Source organism: Bubalus kerabau, chromosome 7 (assembly GCF_029407905.1).
Source record: "Bubalus kerabau isolate K-KA32 ecotype Philippines breed swamp buffalo chromosome 7, PCC_UOA_SB_1v2, whole genome shotgun sequence".
NCBI classification, from domain to species: domain Eukaryota; kingdom Metazoa; phylum Chordata; class Mammalia; order Artiodactyla; family Bovidae; genus Bubalus; species Bubalus kerabau.
In genome coordinates, this window is record NC_073630.1 from 74,769,191 (window position 1) to 74,790,027 (window position 20,837).

General features: G+C 41.5%; 1 protein-coding gene across 3 annotated transcripts in view; it reads right to left on the reverse strand.

The window, feature by feature from the left end:
- KDR (kinase insert domain receptor) overlaps window positions 1–9,213 on the reverse strand; it is a 44,635-nt gene extending 35,422 nt beyond the window's left edge. For all 3 annotated transcript variants that reach the window (XM_055588592.1, XM_055588591.1, XM_055588593.1), the window contains exons 1-4: window positions 8,864–9,213; window positions 5,160–5,253; window positions 3,062–3,258; window positions 70–200 (exon numbers count right to left, since the gene is read on the reverse strand). In XM_055588592.1, the coding sequence (XP_055444567.1) occupies window positions 70–200; window positions 3,062–3,258; window positions 5,160–5,253; window positions 8,864–8,930 (489 nt within the window). In that variant the 5' untranslated portion in view covers window positions 8,931–9,213. The remainder of the gene's footprint in view (window positions 1–69; window positions 201–3,061; window positions 3,259–5,159; window positions 5,254–8,863) is intronic.
- Between the last annotated feature and the right edge of the window lie 11,624 nt (window positions 9,214–20,837).

Genomic DNA, 20,837 nt, shown 5'->3' on the forward strand with positions numbered 1-20,837 from the left:
AACAGGCTAACCATCTTAATATTAGCTAAAAATTAAAGGTAAGAGATGATGGAAGCAGATGTAACTTACTGCACAGAGTGACACATTGAGGTCTGAAACAGTCCCCAAACATGGAATCACCACAGTTTTGTTTTTGTTCTCAGTGATGTACACAACTTCATGCTGGTCGCTAACAGAAGCAATAAACGGAGACCTATAATCTAGATGAGAATGTAATGTCATTCATTAATGGCATTTACTAGAAAAGCTGGTCATCTTTCAGGTTCATAAACCCTAACCAGAGAAGTGAATGACTGGGAAAGATACCTCTCACTAGGCAAGGGAATCTGGAGGTAGGTCATCTGGTAGAAATCTGGCAGATTGATCACTACAGTTTTCTCAAAGTGAAAGAGCGCATGTCTTTATTTTCATAAACATTTTCATATACATTATACATCTCTCATATACATACATTTTAAAGTAAATTTAAAGTTAAATCTGTATAGTTTGCCTATCGAGTTTTATTAATATTTTTAAAAATTCACATTCTTTCTCTTTAAGCAAATAGTGTGTCGTGAAAGCAGATTAATGGCTTGCAAAGGATCTTTAAAATAAAGAAATAACTGACCATTTTTAATTCAATTCAAGAGAAAGCTTATGTATTTTAAAATTGTGAAGAATAAATATAAGATTCTGTATAAGGTAATGTTTAATAGTTACTGCATTTAGCTTAAGATTCAGTAGTCATTAATATTTTCAGTGACCAAAACATGAAAAACCATCATGGCAAAGACTGAGAAAAAAATAAAAGAGACTTTAATGCTGTTCAAACATTGATCATATGATGTTAATATGCTGCTGGGAAACCACTCCTTTCTGCAGAGACAGAGTTGGGGTAAAATCATGCTTGAAATCTCTGAGAGATAATGGGTCATACCAATACCCCCAACACACCTGACCAAGCATTTTCACAGCTCTTCAAGGTCACTGGTCCAAGTGAAGAAAGAGTTAATTAAACCAAAGGGGGGAAAGCAGCTAATTCCCTGCCACAGCAGAAGTTTGATTTCCTTCCCAGCTGGAAAACACAGAAAGGCAGCCAATCCCGGCCACCACATGCCACAGCCATTATCTTACAAGGCCAAGACCCACTTCCTGGCTCCATCATTGCTGGAGGGAATGGGGTCAGAAGACTAAGGAAGTAAGGTGGGGACCAGAGGGGATATTAAAGGCCTATCCACAGGGAATACTTCAATGTTTTCTTTTCCATTGTTAAACTTCATGACCAAAATCTTGGACAACTCACCTCCTAGAACACTAGGCTTAGACAGGAAGTAGAATTTGATGGTATTCTCAAAGACAGGCAGTGTACAAATAAACAGTGCAGGAGATGGCTACTTCTTAGTATTACCTATCTTTCAGCTACATGCTATGAAATATTACATAGCTTGCTTATAGAGCAAGTCTTTGGAAGCTAAATTAACCCCTTGACGTAAGACTAAAGCTATTCAGTAAATCAATTCTATTTCAGTACCCCCAAAAAGGAAACAAACAAAAGAAACCCAAACAACCACCCATCCTCTCAAAATAAAATATTTACTGGAACTCATGAAATGAATTTTCGCATGTCTCCAGGTTTCCTGACTTGGGAAGAAGGAAATAACGAGATATTATGGGAGAGGTTCATCCCAGTAGTATTTCCAGACAGCCCGAAAGCAGGAAATCCTTGCAATCTTCTGAGAAAGCCTGATCTCCCAAGACTGCCAGATCAAAAGGAGCCAGAAATTCTCAAAGATCTGAGCCTTGTCTCTTTCAACTTCTGCAGAAGGGAGGACACAGAATCTATCCTGGATTGTGCTTACCCTGCACAAAAGTAATTCTCAAATACTGTGCAATCCAGGAGTGACATACATTATTTGACGGTCCTCCGCTGCACTGACCATATTGCACTACTGAAATGTAAATGGCGATATGCAAGTGTGCTTCCCAAAGCCGATGAAATCCCTGATCTGTAAAAGATGCTTCTGGAAAAAAGTCTAAGCCATCCTCACCTGCCTCAGATTCTCTGGGATGTATAGAGGTATACAAATGTATAAATAAAATTCAGCTCATCTTTACTGAAAAGAAAAATATTTAGTATATCTAAGCAAAATACTATACTATCCAGTTAACACCCACCAAAGTTACATGATTGGTATCTCACTAGTTAAGTCAGTTTTCCCAGGAAAATTAAGTTAATATAAGATTTTTGAAACACAAAGGAAAGAATAATTCAGATTATAAATACTAAATACATGTGTATACCTGTGGCGGATTTGTGTTGATGTATGGCAAAACAAATACAATATTGTAAAGTAAATAACCTCCAATTAAATAAATTTATATTAAAAGAAATAATAAATACTAAATACACGTGACATGTATTGTACCCTATGTGGATGGTAAGCTGGCCTCCACAGTGTAAATTCCAAATTGCAAGCTCTAAGATAACAGGGCACGTCATCCAAGATCTCAAACCACACAAGCAAAGGAAAGAAATCCTGTCTTCAAAAGGCTCTTTGAGTCAGTGTCTTCATTTGCGTGAGTGTACGGAAACTTGTTTTTCATAAAGTGTAAGAGGGGGAAAAAAAAGTTCTTATGAACAAAAAAGCTCCAGAGCCCTTGGCTGATTCCCTGTGCATTCTTGGGGAAATCTCTGAATCTGCTGTAGATAACCTATCTCTCCACAGAAACTGCTCCATAATTCATTCCTGAATCTTCCTTTTCAAGGATTTCAGGGTTTTTTCCCTCAAACATCAGAAGGCTTCTTATAAATCTCCATTGCCAGTTGCAAACACAGACTTTGCTTAGAAACAAAGATCAGAACCGAACTAATTGGGTAAAAGAGGTGTAACAGGGCCCAAGCTGCAGAACAAATCACTGAATCTTTTCCTCAGAGGAGGCCTTAGGAGAGAGGAATTCTGTGGATTCCTGTTGGCCGACAGCCTTCAGAGCGAGCTTTTGTTTTCCTCAATTCTTCTGTGCATCTATTGTGTTTTGTAACTGGTAAATCAACTTGAGAAGTGAACTGCATTTAACCACTTACCTTGAACATACACATAAACAACGGAGCCCATGTCAGTGTCCTGGTAGAAGCACTTGTAGGCTCCAGTATCATTTCCAATCACTTCGGAAATTGTGAGCATCTTACAGAAGAAGCCATCACTGCAATCTGTGACCTCCACTCTTTTCTCAGAGCTGCTCTGATTGTTGGGCCAGAGCCAGTGCAAGTCCCTCTGACCCCTGAAAAATTCATCCCAAGCAAGTATTTAAGTGAAATGCCTATGAGGCTGTTTCTAGGAAAATAGAAGGTTTAGTTCTCCAAATTATACAAACTCCTCAACAGACAGATTCACAGCCTTTTACCTGTGATTACAGGATATTATGGACAATATGACAAAAAGGCCGAGTCTTAATTTCAGAAATTAACTCATTCATTCATTCAACAAATATTTATTAAGCATGTGCTATGTGCCAAACATTGGTCAAGACTGAGAACACAGCAGTGAACAAACCAAACTAAAATCAATGCCTTTATGGAACCTCAGTCTAACTGGAAGACACAGGCAAAAAAAAAAAAGAAAGTAAATAAACTTCAATGAAGGTAAAGCGTTCAAAAAGTGAATAAAATATATTGTATAAAAGGTAGTGATAAGTACTATGAAGAAAATTTAGAAGATGCAAAGAAACAAGTGAAGAGCTAGTTCTGGAGGGAGGCAACTTGGTGAAGTGGGCCATATGTATATTGAGGGGGACAGAGCTTCAGGCAAAGGGAACAGCGATATTAAGGCCCTGGGGTGGATTCCTATCTGGAGTGTTAGGAGAATGGCAAGGAATCCAGAGTAGCTTCAGAAGAATGGGCAGTCGGGAGAGTAAGAGGTGAGGTTAGGGTGGAAGGGAATGCAACTGTCTAAGGGCCTCACAGGACATTGAAAGGAGAGCATTAAAACACAGACTGCTTTCACTGCAGAATTTCTCTGCAAAGCCCCAAAGAAGACGGTCAACGTGAAGACAAATGTAACATTACTGACCCTTCTTTAGCGAACTTGACATCAAGTTGCAGCAACATTAATGAAGTTACTTTTAACATACTCTATCATTTTTTTCACGACATACAGGGAGTACAGAATCTCAGGGGGTTTAAATAACCTTTCTTGTCAAGGGTAGTTAAGAGGAAAATCTATGGAGAAATGCATCTTGAAATAGCAAAGCTAGGCCAACAGCACCTCTTCCTATGTTTTTTCCCCAAGGGCTGGGTATTGGTGACCTACCCTTGATAAGGGGACTAGAGTATCCTTTACACTCAGCAAGCTAAAATAGATCGGTCTCACTGTGCTGAACACTTCGCATTCATCACGCAGAAACAATGGCAACAAGCGCCCCAAGGTTCTTTGTGGACCCTCAGCATTCTTCTTAGAGGGCAAGGTCGCTTCCACCCATCATTTCTGCCAAAGCCACACTGGTCCCAAGAAGCCTCTGGGACTGACAAGCATAATCACTACATTAAACCCTAAGGTCTCTTATTTTTCTTCCTGCAGTAGGGGCTGGAAGGCAAAATTTAAAAGCCTCTTTTTCTTGTTAAGACGACCTATTTCCCCAGTGAACAAGAATCAAGAGCATGACTTCTTGCTAGCTGGTGAGTGACAGACATGTCAGAACCTCAAGCCAGAGCATGAGATTCACTCAGTAATATTAATGACTGAATATTAAATTGCTACTACAGTCAGAATTTTATCATAAAATAAAGTTCTTGAAAAGTGTTAAACATGTCCAAGAGCCATGCTGAGAATAACAAATATGTCCCAAAGCTTCTTTAACTCTATGGGTACATCCTTGATTTCATTTATTCAACATTGATTGAGTATATATAACATACCACATGCTAGGTGCTATCAGTAATGGTTAGTAGGGTGTGTGTGTGTTGGTAAAGGATTGTAGGGGAAAAAAAAATCAGTAAAATTGCACAGAATTTCGGGGAGAAGACCTTTCTCATGTTTTTATTATTACCTTAGTTCTTAGAAACCTCACTACTTATAAACTATTACAATGACTCTATTACAATTCTGCTGTATGAAAATCATTTTTTCTATAATAAACAATGAGATATTTGACACAGGAAATCTGAATCTAAAAGGAATCCTTACCTGCAAGTAATCTGAAGCGTTGTGTTAGCCATAACTGTAAGTATGTCTTTTTGGATGCTGAGCCTGGGTGGATCAAGGGAAACACTAGAAAAACCTAGAAACAAATGAAATAAATGAATGCAATTGCCACTGAGTCAGGGCCAATAGGAAACACCTTCCATAAACAATGCACACTCTATACTTTAAAAGGCCTCTTCAGCAGTTCATTGTGTAAAACTTGTGAATTTACTTTTCACCATTCCCAGTAAAAGTTCACAAGCTGTGTCATAACAGGAAGAATGGGCAGATGGTCATAAACCAACACAACAGTTCTGCAATTCATGGAGCGAGGGTGGAGTTCCTGTTTTCCTGCACTGCCAACTTCAAGGTCTTACAAAAGGATATGGGACATTGAAACCAAATGAACCTTCATCTGATGACCTCACTCCTTTGGGAAAGGACCCGCTGACATTTTTTATAAAACATAGGACACACATATTTGACCAAACTGCTGATTACTGAGTACTACATAGAGCAACTTCTACATAGTTCATCGATGTACTTTGGTGGGAAATGTCCATGACCTTACTTTCCTTTATCAATTTTCTAATGCACTTACTCTGGTAACTGAACTGCCAAGGTTGAACGATCGTACATTAAAACTAGGTGAGAGGAACTGAGAAAAGAAACATTTTCCAATGTCATTTAATATGCATGTACTTTTCCTCAGAGAACAGGACTTTAAAAAGGATAATGCTAATGAATTGCAAGTGGGGAATCTCAACTTATTGACCAAAGTGTTGAGCTTGTTCTGACACCAAGCGTGGAACACAGGAAAAGTGTCTACCTAAATATACCACACAGTTTCCTTGTCATGGGTCACTCCACGGCAAGAAAACTGAGATCTCTGCCAACTAAATGCAAAGAGCTACCAGGTGTTAAAAAAGCATCAAGAAAGAAAAACTGTCCATCATGCTAGGGTCTTAACTGATATCCAGATTTTCAAAACACCACCTTAAAAAGTGATTGATGCTAGGTAAGCACCTAAGTTTCATATGACCCTTAACTCACATCCACTAAGAACAAATGACTCTATAGGCCTAAACTGGGATTCACATTGTTGAGCAAATAAAAGAGTATTAGCAAATATGAAAATGTATGAATAAACAAGTATGAGCAAATATTTAGTGTAAATGTGCAGAGCACTGACTCTGTGGACCCCAGTGTGAACATCTGCAGGCAAAACAAACAACTGATCACACGTGTTCTCATACACTCATTCAGATGTGCAAAATACGTTGTTAGTAGATTTGTTGCTTAATATCAAATTTTATTTTAAAAACTGGAAATTGTTCTATCAATAAATCTCAGAAGCAAATAGGCATTGGACCTGACAAGTTTCAGGGGCAGCAGTCTTAAACCTTAGCATGTATCACAATATGACTAGGCCTACAAATCTGCCTTTTAACAAGCATTTCAGGTGAGGCAGGCATACATGGTCGATGGGCCACTCTTGGATAGCTGTGGTCTGGGGGGTCATGTTCAGTTAATCAGCAGAGCACTTTTCAACATGAAGGAAATAACCACCCCCAAAGTAGACAAACAGTAAAGCAAAATGTTTAAAAGCTAAAGAAAGTCTTCCAATAATCAAGCCCTCCTGCATCTAAGGAAAAGAAAATGAAAACAATTCATTTGGATGAGCACAGATATCAAGTGTGACTGAGAAATGCTCAGTTGAGAAACGTGTCAAAAACAGTAACTTAATACAATTCACATGATGATCCAAATGAGAAACAATCCATTATTTGTGCATATTCACAAGAGAAAAAAATGGTAGTAAAGACTAAGCTCTAAATAAGCTATGCTCCCACCATCACCAAAATAAAACATTCCTGAAAATCTCTGGTAAATCACCTCCACAGATTATCACACACTCTGGACACTCTTTCCTATGTTAAAAAAAAAAAAAGTTATCCATTCATAGGGAACCAAAACAACATCATAGTATTCTCCAACAAAAAACTATTCTACAAGGCTATCAATAATGATAACTTCAAATTCATACATGTAGACCAACGCTCAATTTCTTTTTGCTCCAATAAGCTTCATTCATTTTCATTGGCAAGTTTGAGTTCTGCTTTTCAGAAAGTTCTAAAGAAATAACTCTAAGAAGTACATACACTGCTACTCAATAAAAAGCTCTTCTATGTTCAAATCCCATAACCAAAATTAATTCATTTGTGCACTATTACCCTTCCAGCTCAAAGACAGGAAGGAAAAACAACAGTGCCTCTGTCTCTAAAATTTGATGGCATCAATTATAGCCCAATCCAATTAAGCATGTCACACACTCCAAAAGGGCAACCTCATCATTATATTCAGGGCAACCAGATTACAGTTCCTACTGCTGTGCTATGGAACACCCTGGGCTTAAAAGCAACTCACATCTTTGGGAAATACAGAACAAACCGCAAGTTCCAGAACTTCACTCTCTACCCCTAAAGGGAGACAGAGAGAGATCTTGTCAGGGAAAAATGAGTGTCCCTGGTAGAGCTGGCATGGATGAACCAAGTCATTATTAAGAAAATTCAGTAACTACAGACAGATGACCCTGTTACTGTATACGCATGTGAGTGTCCTAAAAAAAAAAAAAAGGTGATTCTTTAATTTATAAGGAATTTTACTTTTATAAGAAGTTTCCCCTGAATTATGCTTTTTTTTTTTTTTTTCTTTTTCACCCTCTTCCTTCCTTCTGGCCCTCGGAAGAGTGGAAATCTGGAAACCAGCAAACTGGCTACAGAGAGATGAGAGAGAAGGCGGGGTAGAGGGAAAGGGGGAGAAGGGAGAGAGAGAAAGGAAATTTATTGCAACAAGGGCATGTGTGTTCCTAATCTTGAAGGATAGAAATTTTAGACGGCAAGGAGAGTGACGAGTGGTACCCAATCTATGTACCAAATCGCTCAGAGTTTTCAGAACGTGAACTTCTGACCATGTGCTTACCCAAAAGACCAAAGCGTTCTGAAAGATGTTAAACTGTTTTACAATAAGGTGTCTATTACTTGGAGAGCCCCGGGTCCAAGGCCCCATTCCCCTTTCTCTCCGCGAAGAGAGGGCTGTTCTGCACCAGGAAGAAGAAAAAGTTTCGCTCTCCTCTGGACCCCACTTCATACAGTGGGTGTATAGATGAGCTCGATCCAAAAAGGAACATCCGACCATCAGACCGGGGTCCCGCTTCGACTACTACAGAGGCAGAGCTGAGCGCACGGTGCCCTCCGGCCAAGCTGGCTCCCGGCTCCCGGAGGGCTTCCTTCCCCGCGCTCGGGCAAGGATGGTGAGCGCAACCGGACAAGGTTTCACCGCCTGTTCCCGCCTGCGGGGGCACCTCCTGCCTGCCAGCCCGGGGCGCCTTTCCACTCCCGCCTCCCAAGAGCCGGAGGGTGTATCGGCTTCTGCAGAACACTCTCCAGCCCAGGTCCCTGTCGGAAAACAGAGTCGTGGAAATGGAACGAGGCTCAAGAGACTACCAACTTTCTGGGTAAACTTGGGTCAGTCACTGAGCTTCAGTTCCCTCTTTGGTAAAAGAAAGAACACAAAGTGTCAAGTCACTTTCACCTCTCCAGCTCTATCAGTCCCGATTAGGTCCAGCTTCCAGGTCCTCTCCTCATCCCTATCTCTCCGCCCGCACCCGATCTCTCCGTTTTTTCTCTAGGGAGTGGGCTCCTTACCCACAGAGGCAGCCCGGGTCTCCACGCAGAGCCACAGAGCAAGGGCCAGTAGCGCCTTGCTCTCCATCCCGCACCTCGCGCCGGGCGCAATGCCCAGAAATCAGGCGCCCGTTCTCTTTCTGGTCCTGCTCCGCCAAAAAGGCGCGGAGATGGACCGTGCGCAGCCGCGCAGGGCTTCGGGGCGCTCAGGGCGAGGGTGCCCCAGCTCCGGCCGCGGCTGCAGGAGCGCCTGCGGTGCCAGTCGGAAAGGATGATCCCGGCTGCCGGACAGCTCCTGGCTTTCCGTGGCGCGCAAGTGATGCCTCGCGCGGGCAGAGGAAACGCAACCATACACCTCCGGCTTTCTCGGAGTCCTGGGACTCAGTGCTGGGTGAGAGCCAGAGCCGAAACTCTAGAGCGCGGGGGCGGGGCTATGCAGGGCGGGGCTTCCCTTCGAGACCAGCCCCGCCTCTCAGTCGGGTTCGGTGCGTGGATCCGGTGCTTTCCCACGCCCACTGCATCTCTGCATCTCCCCCACTTGCCCACAACTGCGTCTGGCCCAGAGTGGCCCAAGGGAGAACGTCCCGGGTGCAACAACCCCATATCTGGCAGAAAGAAAATGTAGCCCGCAACGGGTTCTGAGGTACTCCAAGATTTAGTTGGTCACTGCCTCCCCCAAACCCCCGAAATATTGGGGAGCAACACCGGGAGACCGGCGAGGGACACTGCGCCGTCAGGAGGCGCGCCAAAGTTTGGGACAGTCTTGGCTCCGCGCGCGCCCGAAGTGGCTGGGGGACGGGCCGAGGCTCAGCGGCAGGTTGAAGCAACCCGGGAGAATCGGATACTGAGCCGAAGCGAACGCAGGATCGCAACCTGGTGGTGACTCCAGCCAGACTAGAGTGTTTTGCTTGGCCAGCACAGTTGTAGTTTAAAAACCTGAATCTGAATGCCTTTAGTCCGAATATTCACTTGCCCAGTTCTCCAAAGTTCCCACTATTTCCTCTTACACCTGATGGCTTCGAACGTTCTCAAGTTACCTGTCTGGCCCCCTAAAGCATTTAAATCTGAGACCCTCCCCCCGTACCTACCTTTCACCAAAAACCTATCTCGGGCCTCCGGGGAGCTGGAGGTACCCAGGGCTCTGGCGTACCTTGTTCGTGTGTGAGTGTCTCCTTGAAAAGGAGCTTTTGTCCACCGTGTGACCTGACCAGGAGTCCCTAGCGTGACGCTTCCTGGGCCTTCTCAAGAGCATAGCTTCCAGACAGGATCCCCTTAGGCGGAGGGGAAGGAGGCCTGCAGCGGCGGGCTTCACTGGAGGGGCAATGAAGCAAAGCTCCCGACCCTGGGCACCCGGAACGGTCTGTGCCAAACCTCTCGACTTTCTCGGCAGGTTGTAGACTCTTCGTGGCTCTGTTAGAGGAGAACTCGGATTCCTTTCTAACCACATGTATTCTTTTCTCTCCATTTCTCCCCAGACCTGGGAAGTGACAGCACATGTCCTCTAACTTCATTAAATAGGATCTTCTAGATCCATCTCTTACTTTCCAGGAGCTTTTTTCTTTTTCCTATTTTTTCTATTTAAAAAAATTTTTTTACAATATTGTGTTGGTTTCTGCCATACAACAGTGCAAATCAGTGGTGATTATACATACATTGCCTCCCTCCCTAGCCTCCCTCCCCTCCCCCCATCACATCCCTCCAGGTCATCACAGAGAGCTAGACTGGGCTCCCAGTGCTGCACAGCAACTTCTCACTTCCCTGGTGCTTTTAAATGACAACTTAAAGGACCATCTTTCAGGAAGATGGAGAGCTAGAAATATTTCATTTCTACATCTAATCCAAACTCCTCCTTCTTGAAATACACAATCAATGTAAAGTCTTCCTTTTCTTCTATTTTTTTTTTTATGCTTACTATATCTGTGCTGTGTTGTGCTTAGTTGCTCAGTCATGTCCCACTCTTTGCGACACCAGGGACTGTAGCCCGCCAGGCTCCTCAGTCCATGGGATTCTCCAGGCAAGAATACTGGAGTGGGTTGCCATGCCCTCCTCCATGGGATCTTCCAACCCAGGGATCCAACTGTCTGAGCCACCAGGGAAGCCCTTACTGTATCTACTCTTCTACTTTGCCAGGTTGACAATTGAAATACTTTAACTTTGAAATGTAATGCATGTATATGGTTAAAATTATTTTTCGTATGGAAAGTTTTAGAATGAAAAGTCTTTCCTCCAGCAGAGGCAAGCATATTTTTAAAGTATTTATTTATTTATTTTTGGCAGCACTGGATCTTGGCTGCTGAGTGTGGGCTTCCTCTAGTTGTGGGGAGGCTAGAAAGACTGCTCTCTAGTTGCAGTGTGCAGGTTCCTCATTGCAGTGGCTTCCCTTGTTGCAGAACACAGGCTCTAGGACACAAAGGTTGCAGTAGATGTGGCATGCAGGCTCAGTAGCTGTGGCTCCCTGGCTCTAGAACACAGGACCAGAAGTTGTGGCACACAGGCTTAGTTGCCCCAGGCATGTGGGATCTTCTTGGCCCAAGGATTGAACCCTTGTCTCCTGCATTGGTAGGCAGATTCTTTACCACAGAGCCACCAGGGAAGTCCCAGAGGCAAGCATTTTTACCTTTCCTATTTTTCCAAGCAAATAAAGGTATATCATGATCCTCCTTCCAAAGGGTAGCCTTGGTATAAATATCATTTGAGTGATGGCTTTTTTCACTTAAAAAAAAAAAAAAAAACTTGGAGATCATTCTACATCAAGCCTTAGGGCTCCATCTTGTTCTTTTTCATAGTGGCATGGTGTTGCACTATATAAATACACTAATATTTAATCTAGGAGCTATTTGTCAGGGCCAGGGGTATACTTAAAAGAAACTCTTCTCTTCCTGCAAGTAAACTTAGCAAGGAAAACAGGATGCGCTCTGGCAAAGTTGGATAAGGGGGAGGGAGATGGAACCTGGTTTGGAGCAGGCAATTTTTCTCCATCTCCAAACAATTCTTCTCTCTCAACTTTATTTACAATTCGTGACACTTCCCTTTCCACGTCTCACTTAAGAAGATAGTGTCTCCTCTGAATGCAAACCAGAACCTGCAGGCCCGTGGTAATAGCCCCCTTAGAAGTCTTAGAGGAAATGATGCGTCTTTGATGGCCACAAGACCAGAATTTGGCAGGATCTCAATGAAATCAGTCTACCACATTCCCTCCCACACAGCACAAAGAAGTGCCTTGTGTTCATGAAAAATGACAAAGTGTGTTTTTTTTCTTTTTTAAGTCTGTTCCACGTGCAATACCCTCCCATTATCTGGCACTGCTGCAAAGGAGTGATTTGTGAGTTAATCAGGCAGTACAGGTAAGATCACTACCTTTCGAAGTATGCAAGTGTGTTCAGCTTCCCATAAATGGTATTCAGACATCTTTAGGAACCAAGAGTGGTGCTAAGTACACACAGGCTACTGGCTGGACTCACCTCCCAGGTCTACCTCTTACTATCCACATGATCTTGACCAACTTACTGGTTGCATATCTAAGAAACTAAAAGATGATAATAGTATCTTTTGCCAAGGGTTTTTGCAGGAATTGAATGAGTTACTGTACATAAAGCATGACTTAACAACTGGTAAGTACAAGCACCTGGCACATAATAAGCACCCAATGCCCATTAGAAAGCATTCTGCAAAGATTAATTACACTACAATGCACAGTCGCTTTCATGTTGCTAAAATCTGAATGGCAAATCAGGCTCATTTCTTCAACAACAATTTCTCATTCCCTACTATGTGCCAGATACTACATGAGGAACTAGGGTACAGAAGGTAAAAATACAGACAACATGAACAGAAATGAGCAGTCTTCACACTAGCTCCACCCAAATTTAACTTAATCACAGCATGCTCTGCATGTCCAGCTGTTTCACTGGGCTTTGTGCACAAAGAATATAAATGGTTCATATCACCAAAGCATAATGCATCAATTACATTCCATGGTGCCAACTTTGGTTCCATCACCACCAGTATTTTGGACTTTATGTCTTAAAAAGTACGAAGTCTAGCAAAAGATTAATAACTGTGGAAGCTGGATGATGAGTAAAAAAGGGTTCATTTTACTATTCTCTCTACATTTACGCATTTTAAATTTTCCACGATTTAAAAAAAATGTTTTAATTAACTATAATCAAAGTGCTGCCTGGTCTTGTATAATACCACTGACTCTTCCACAGTCAGTTATCTTGACATTACCTCTGGGAAAAGGTTGGAGCAGAGAAGCAGATGGATGGGAACTTGCACTTTTTAATTCATCTATTTCTACAACATTTTGTCAAAATGAGAACGTGTGACTTGTACAAATAAAATATATAAATCAAGATCAGCTCTCTTTTCTAGTAGCTGTTATATTTTTCAGCTATCACCATTTGTTGATTACATATTTGCATGTCGCTTTCCCCTGTTTACTTCACTTAATTTGTTTCCAATATTTGTTTTTGCTCTAACCTACCAGAGCCCTGACTACCTTGCCAGATGTTGGCTGCACTTCACAGCCCATTGTACTCATGACACTCATGCACTGGGAGATCACGAGCACCCTTTATCTCTCCTTATCCATCTTCCTTACACACCCGTGTGTATTTTACTCTCTGTGTGACTTATTTTTAACTTAAATTTAAAACATATTTGTATGTTCAAGAAAAAGAAGATTTTCACCACAAAGCCAGGCTTGCCTTGGGTATTTCTATCAGTGTTTGGTTTCATTCATAAAGTCCCCCATCCTTTTGGGGAGTTTGCAATATATTTATGAAACAGACTTCACTACTTGCCACCTGCATAGGAAAAATCTCAATTACTATAAATATGCATGCCTATGTGCCTTCCCCAAGCTCACCCATATAAGTTTCTTGTTATATCACACAAGGATCAATGTAACAATTTTAAAAAGTGGAGAGCATGCAGAGAATTTAAATAATCAACTGAAAATCCACATGGCACTGGAGGATGTTAGAAAATAATAATAGCAGCCAACATTCACTGAGTACACTCTGTGAGCAGGCACGGTTGTGAATGCGTCACTGCATCTCTCACTTCATTGCTGCAACATCCCATGAAGGCAGCAGGCACTGTTAGCAATTCTCAGTGAAGAAGAGTGACAAGAAATCACCATCCTTAAATAAATGTTCCTTTGCCTTCCTCAAAAGTCTTCCAAAACAGAAAAGAAGTTGTTTCATCTCTCTGCAAACAATCCATGCATAGTTTTCTTACAATTAGTTAATGATTGGCTAAAAGCCAAGAGACTCATTGCTTTTTAAAAATAAAAATAATAACAGTAAGTCAATTTTTGGAGCACTTTATATGTGCTAGGTATTTTCCTTGAATTATCTTATTGTAATGTTTACAATAACTCAGTGGAGAAGATACGATAATTATTTTCATATGGGAGTGGGGGCAAGAGATTTGCATGTTTAAGAAATTTTCCAAAGTCCCACAACTATAAGTGGTAGAATCAGGACTTCAAAGCAGAGAGGCAGTAAATATACAAGAAGCACTCTTCCAAATACATACAGTTTCTTGAAGGACTGGTCTCCTTCAGGGGATGAGGCTGAGTCAGTAGGTGTCATTGGCTTCCTCAGCCTCTCCATGCTGATGGCTTCCGTTTTGCTGGGTGGATGGAAGGCCAAGGGTGACTAGGAGAATCACTCTGGGTGAACAGTCAAGGCAGAATTAAGGACACATCACTAGATCTCTCCCTCTCCCATTCCAGAAACTCCATCCCAACTGGATCTTCACTTTACCCTTCAGGTAAAAGCAGGTACTCCTGTATACATAATTACTTGTGCATTTGGAGCATTTGTTCTCTACCATGGTTTTGGAGGGGTTCTTTAGTCTCCAGGACTTCTATTTGTCCTTCAATACCCAGTTCAAATGACCTTCCCAAGTAATGGTTTAGTTCTTTATTCAACTGCCTTCTTCAACTGAGATCTTCCCCAAAGAAATAGGCGGAGGTTAAATCTTACCTGAGCAGGTAGCTGAGTTTAGCAGGATGGTTATTAAGGTATAATAAGAATGATGAAATGCATGATGTTGATGCTTATTTAATAAAATGTACCCTGTACATTACATACTTATCATGTTATGTCCGATTAAATAGAGCTATTGTCAAAAATACTGTGGGGTTCAAATTATGTGTGCTAGCTATATAAAATGTACCTTACAAATCATTCTTAAATTCACATTTATAAAATAGTCATATAAAAATATAAATATTTCCAAAGCTATACTGAATTTATACTTTACCCTAGAACAAGTTAGTTTGGACTATTTTGTTATGCACAGAGCTAAGAAATTACTTTCTTTTTCTTATATACACATAGCACTTACACAATGTATGATAATATGACTATGTTCATGTGAATGTTTCTTCCTCAAAAGCAGGAATCAAGTCAAATCTATTTTGCATTTTCGATGCCTAGCACAATCTCTGTGTATCCTTCCTTAATACACTGACGAAGCTCAAACTATTTTTATTATTTTGTTTTCTGCTCTTCTTTGTTTCTTCACTTTTTTTCCTCCTCAGAATTATGTGTCTCTTGGGTATCCATCACAATTACCTTTACAGAAAGCAACTTACTGGAATAAATAGAACTGAACAACATCAACAGACACAGAGTGAAAAAGTTCTCAATTTATTAATCAGTGAATATTGGAGTTTTGTTTTTTGAGTAACAAAAAAAGCATTATAAGATTTGCATGTGCTATACAAAAAATGTGTGACCCAAATTTCATGTCTGTGCCCTTTGCAGATTGTAACCATTTTCCAGTGAATTAATGCCATCTCCCCTTAAAAGCTTATCAAGCTTTCAAAGAACTAAATAGTGCAAAAACAATTGCTTTGTCTCCTAGAGAATAATTATAAGTCACTCATCCCTCACAGGAAGAATATACCCACTTTCAGGTTAGTTGTATTAGTTTTCAGTGCTTTTTACATTTCTACAGAATAAAGACAGCGTTTCCCAGTAATGTTGCTTCACCAGCAATGAGAGCTAATCAATGAAAGCAGAAAAGTTTTACGTTCTTTGTATATAAATTCAGTCCCCAGAGTTTCCAAAACACTGGTGAGGAACCCCTTGAGGCACAAATAAAAATTTTCTTTCCGTGTGTTTCTGAACATTCATTTCTCACATGTCACTGTTTGGTGTACGTAATAAAACCAAGTGGAACAACTCAGCAAGGAACACCTCACACAGAGGGAAAGTTTTAAATAAAATAAAAAGTATAACTTCAGATCTAACTGATAATCATCCCCAAATTGGTCAGGCTGGTTATAGGCAGATGAAAGGCCATAAGGGAGTCATTTCACGCATCTGACCACATAATATAAATAGAAGTTCCAGATGTGGAGAAAATGAGTCTAGTAACAAAGCAACACATCGAAAATATTAGACAAAATGATCTTTGGATTGTATACAAAAACACTTACATTTCCTTATCCTAAGGAATAAGGACTGTGACCTTGAGTCTCCCTAAGGCTACTTGGTTGTTGGTTACTTTTACCTTTCCTCATCTAAAAGTTCTGGAAAGAGAAAGGCCATCCCTCATCTTCTCTTCTCAAACACAGTAGCTTCTTCTCAGACTTGACTCTGCCCAGCTGCCTGGTAGGCTACAGTCCATGGGGTCGCGAAGAGTCGGACACAACTGAGTGACTTCACTTTCACTTTTCACTATCATGCATTGGAGAAGGACATGGTGACCCACTCCAATATTCTTGCCTGGAGATTCCCAGGGATGAGGGAGCCTGATGGGCTGCCATCTCTGGGGTCGCACAGAGTCAGACAAGACTGAAGCAACTTAGCAGCAGCAGCAGCACCTCGACCACATCTATTCATTGTCAAGCCCATCTTGAAGCTCTGTGTTTGCTTGAGCCTCTTTACACTGTACGTGCCTACCTCTCCAGCCCATGCCTTTCATCAGCTTAAGCTCCTTTTCTCAACTCTGAAGTGAAGTGTTAGTCACTCAGTCATGCCTGACTCTGAGACCCCATGGACTGCAGCCCAGCTGGCTCCTTTGTCCATGGGATTTTCCAGGCAAGGTTACTGGGGTGGGTTGCCATTTCCTTCTTCAGGGGATCTTCCCAAACCAGGGATTGAACCCAGGTCTCCTGCACTGCTGGCAGATTCTTTACCGACTAAGATACGAGGGAAGCCCTTGCTCAACTCTAGACATAGGGAATCCCCAAATCATTCTTGGCCATCATCCCTTTTCCTCTCCCATGAATTTCTCAGGAATCTCATTTTCCCTTGTGCCTTCAACTCTCTTCTTTATGGGGATAACATGCAAAGTTGTGCTTTCCAGCTCTGACATCTACTGTAGCTCCAGACTCTAATTCCAATCTGTCCTGGCTATATCCACGTGTATGTCCCACCAGTCTTTTAAATTCAAAGTGTACAAAACTGAACACTTGGCTCTGCACTCCTGCACTGCCTCGTGCAGGCTTCTTAAGCGCAGAGTCCATCTAAATGCTTGTACTACATACCTTGCAGCCTTGCTACCCCCCTGCCTTTTTTCTTCCACCCAAACCAATCTTGTCTACTTTCTTTATATCTCTCATATCTAACCCCTATTTTGCTTCACAAACTGCCCTGATTCATGACCATTTGCCTTTGTTCTGGAATTTTCCAATCCATCCATCACTCTGCTGCCAAAGTTATCTTCCTAAAACACCAGGTTCATCTGTCCTTTATCTTTGACTGTTGGCACTTGCATTCAACATGAAGTCCCAAATACTAAGCCTGGTGCTCAAAGCTTCATTCTTTGTCTGCTTCCTGTTTTTCCAGCTTATCTTCTAGTATACCATAGACATACTCTATATCCAGCAATACAGAGCCCACTGATCATTTACAAAGAAATGCAATATACTCTCTGGTCTCCAGGCTTTTGCCCAATGTTAGTTCTCTTTGCTTAGAATATACTTTATTTCAAAGTCTGCCTATAGGAGGCTGGCCTCCCTTCAAAACCAGACACTAAGAAGTCTCTTCAACTCCTACTGCTGCACCCCCATCCAACTAAATTATTCGATCCCTACCTGCAATAGTCAGAAGTCCTTGGATTGTATGTACATTGTTGTTTAGTCGCTAAGTCGTGTCCAACTCTTTCCAACCCCGTGAATGTAGCCTACCAGGTCCCTCTGTCCATGAGATTTCCCAGGCAATGATACTAGAGTCAGTTGCCTTTTCCTCCTCCAGGGGATCTTCTTCACCCAGGGATCGAACCCATGTCTCCTCTATTAGCAGGCAGATTCTTTATGGCTGAGCCACCAGGGAAGCCCTCTTGGATTGTGAGCAATAGAAATAAACCAACTCAATCTGGATTAAATGTATCAGATCATGTTGCTATAAGTTATGGGCTGACTTCAGATAATTTTATCTAGAATCTCAGTGTGTCATCCTGCTATTTTTCTGTATAATTTGCTCAATTCTGTCATCAGGCTCTCCTTACTGTTAAAAAAAAATAGCTGTACATCTCCATACCACAGTATACACAAAAAATTCTTTGCCAGGATCTCTTGAGAAAAAAAAAAATGAGAAAGACTCTTTATCTTCAGCAAAAATCTTCTTGCATCTTCTTTGCTCATCCCTACAGCAGTTACACGGAGGCAGTATCTTAGTCCATTTGGATTTCTATAACAAGACACCAAAGGCTGGGTAGCATTCCAACAACAGAAACTTGTTTCTTACAACTCTGGAGGCTAGAGGTCTGAGATAAGGGTGAGGACCCTTTTGGGTGTTTCTCACTGTATCCTCACAGGGCAGAAAAGGCTGGGGAGTTCTGTGAGGTTTCTTTTAAAAGAACACTAGATCTGCCTGGTGGCTCAGATGGTAAAGCCTCTGCCTACAATGTGGGAGACCTGGGTCCAGTCCCTGGGTTGGGAAGATCTCCTGGAGAGGGAAATGGCACCCCACTCCAGTACTCTTGCCTGGAAAATCCCATGGACGGAGGAGCCTGGTAGGCTACAGTCTATGGGATCGCAAAGAGTCGGACACGACTGAGCGACTTCACTTTCACTTTCAATCCCATTCATGAGGGCTCTACTCTCATGACCTAAGCACCTATCAAAGGCTCCATCTGCTCATACATCATCTTTGGGGGTTATGATTTCAAAATATTAATCATTTAATATTAATCCCTTTGGGGAGGTCACAGACATTCAGACCAGGAAGGATGCCAATAGGGTGAGGTTAATCAGAGTCTGGTAGTGGTAGTGTGTTAGTCACTCGGTCATGTCTGATTCTTTGCAACCCCAAGGACTGTAGCCCACCAAGCTCCTCTGTCTATGAAATTTTCCAGGCAAGAATACTGGATTGGGTAACCATTCCCTTCTCCAGGAGATCTTCCCAATCCAGGAATCAAACCTGGGTCTCCTGCATTGCAGGCAGATTCTTTACCATCTGAGACACCAGGGAAGCCCATGCAATTAAGAGTGGGGTTGATAACATCAAAACCACAACTCTGAAATGGGGTAGGGACTATTTCTCAAAGAAAAATCTAAAGGTTTTTGTAGAAAGTAAGGGGATATGAATGTTAAGGGGACAACCAACTAAGGACTACTATATTCTCCATACTCCAATTACTATTTATAATAATATATTATTATTATATTTTCCATACTCCATTATTCTATATCTGTTGTAGCACATATGATACTCTGCTTTATATCATATTTATTGGGTCTGTATTTGTTTTCATTTAATTGTGAGACCGAGGACAAGTTTAATGTAGTTTTCATAGCTATTTTCTCTAACCTTCCAATTAATTGAAGACAAGCTTTTTTAGTCCTCCTCTGAAATATTCCACCGTCTTCCAATGTTATCATCAAAATGCATCATAAATATAACTAATTAAAATTTATTAAATCAGGTCTTCTTGTGTACACTTTATATGTGTTGACTCCCTTAATCGTCACTAGTGTCTTACAAAGTAGGTACTATTATTATCTTCACTTCATAGATGCGGAAACTAAGACTCAGAGAGGTTAAGTAATTTGCCCATTGCCACATAGTTTGTATGTGGTGGAGCCAGGATATGAGCCAAGGCAGGATGAATCTAAAGCTGTACTCTAAAGCAGATTCATGGGATGGTCCAGTGGTTAAGAATCTACTTTGCAATGCAGTGGAATTAAGTTCGATCACTGTTTGGAGAACTGAGAACTAAGAACATGGAGAACTAAACTATGGAGCAACTAAGCTGGAGCAGGCTGTAACTACCAAGGCCGCAAGCCACAACTAGAAAGCCCGTGCGCTGCAAGGAAAGACTGCACAAGACGCAACTCAGACCTGACGCCGCCAAATTAATAAATAAATATTTTTTCAAAAGTTAATAAAGCAGATTTGTGCTAGTTCATCTCTCAGTAAAATACAGCTCTTGATAAAACAGTCACTAAAAAGCTACTTCTTGTCTTTCAGCCCTCCCATTCCAAGCATCACTCAATATTGCCAATTCTTCTTTCCTAACATACTGGTTCTTTGTAACTTACTCTTATATTAAGCTGACCATCAAGTTCTAACCATATCTTGCCTCAACTTTTAGAATAATATATTTGAAAATCAATCTCGTATGTTGACCCCAAACTATCCTCCTAGTCTCTACACTCTTCTTTCTGACTTGATCTCCAATATCAAATAGCTAATGTTTTTCTCATTATCATGTAGCATGTAGCATGTAGGTAGCATGCTACCTCATAATCATGTAGCATGAGGAACTGATGTTGGGTTATATTTGGAGTTGCTTATGACAATAATTCTTATGAGACTGCCTGTCAACTAACTCCTTGATGCTGTCCCTCCCATGAAATGGAACTCAGAATTATAGGGGCCCTTATTAGATTACTTAACTCAGTCTCCTGTCTTCAGTCAACAGCCATTAGCCACTCAAGACAGGTCTTGATTAGTTCCCTCTTGAAGAAGTATTGAAAAGATTCTCTATAACCACACTCAGCAGCACAGAACCTTTTCTATCGTGT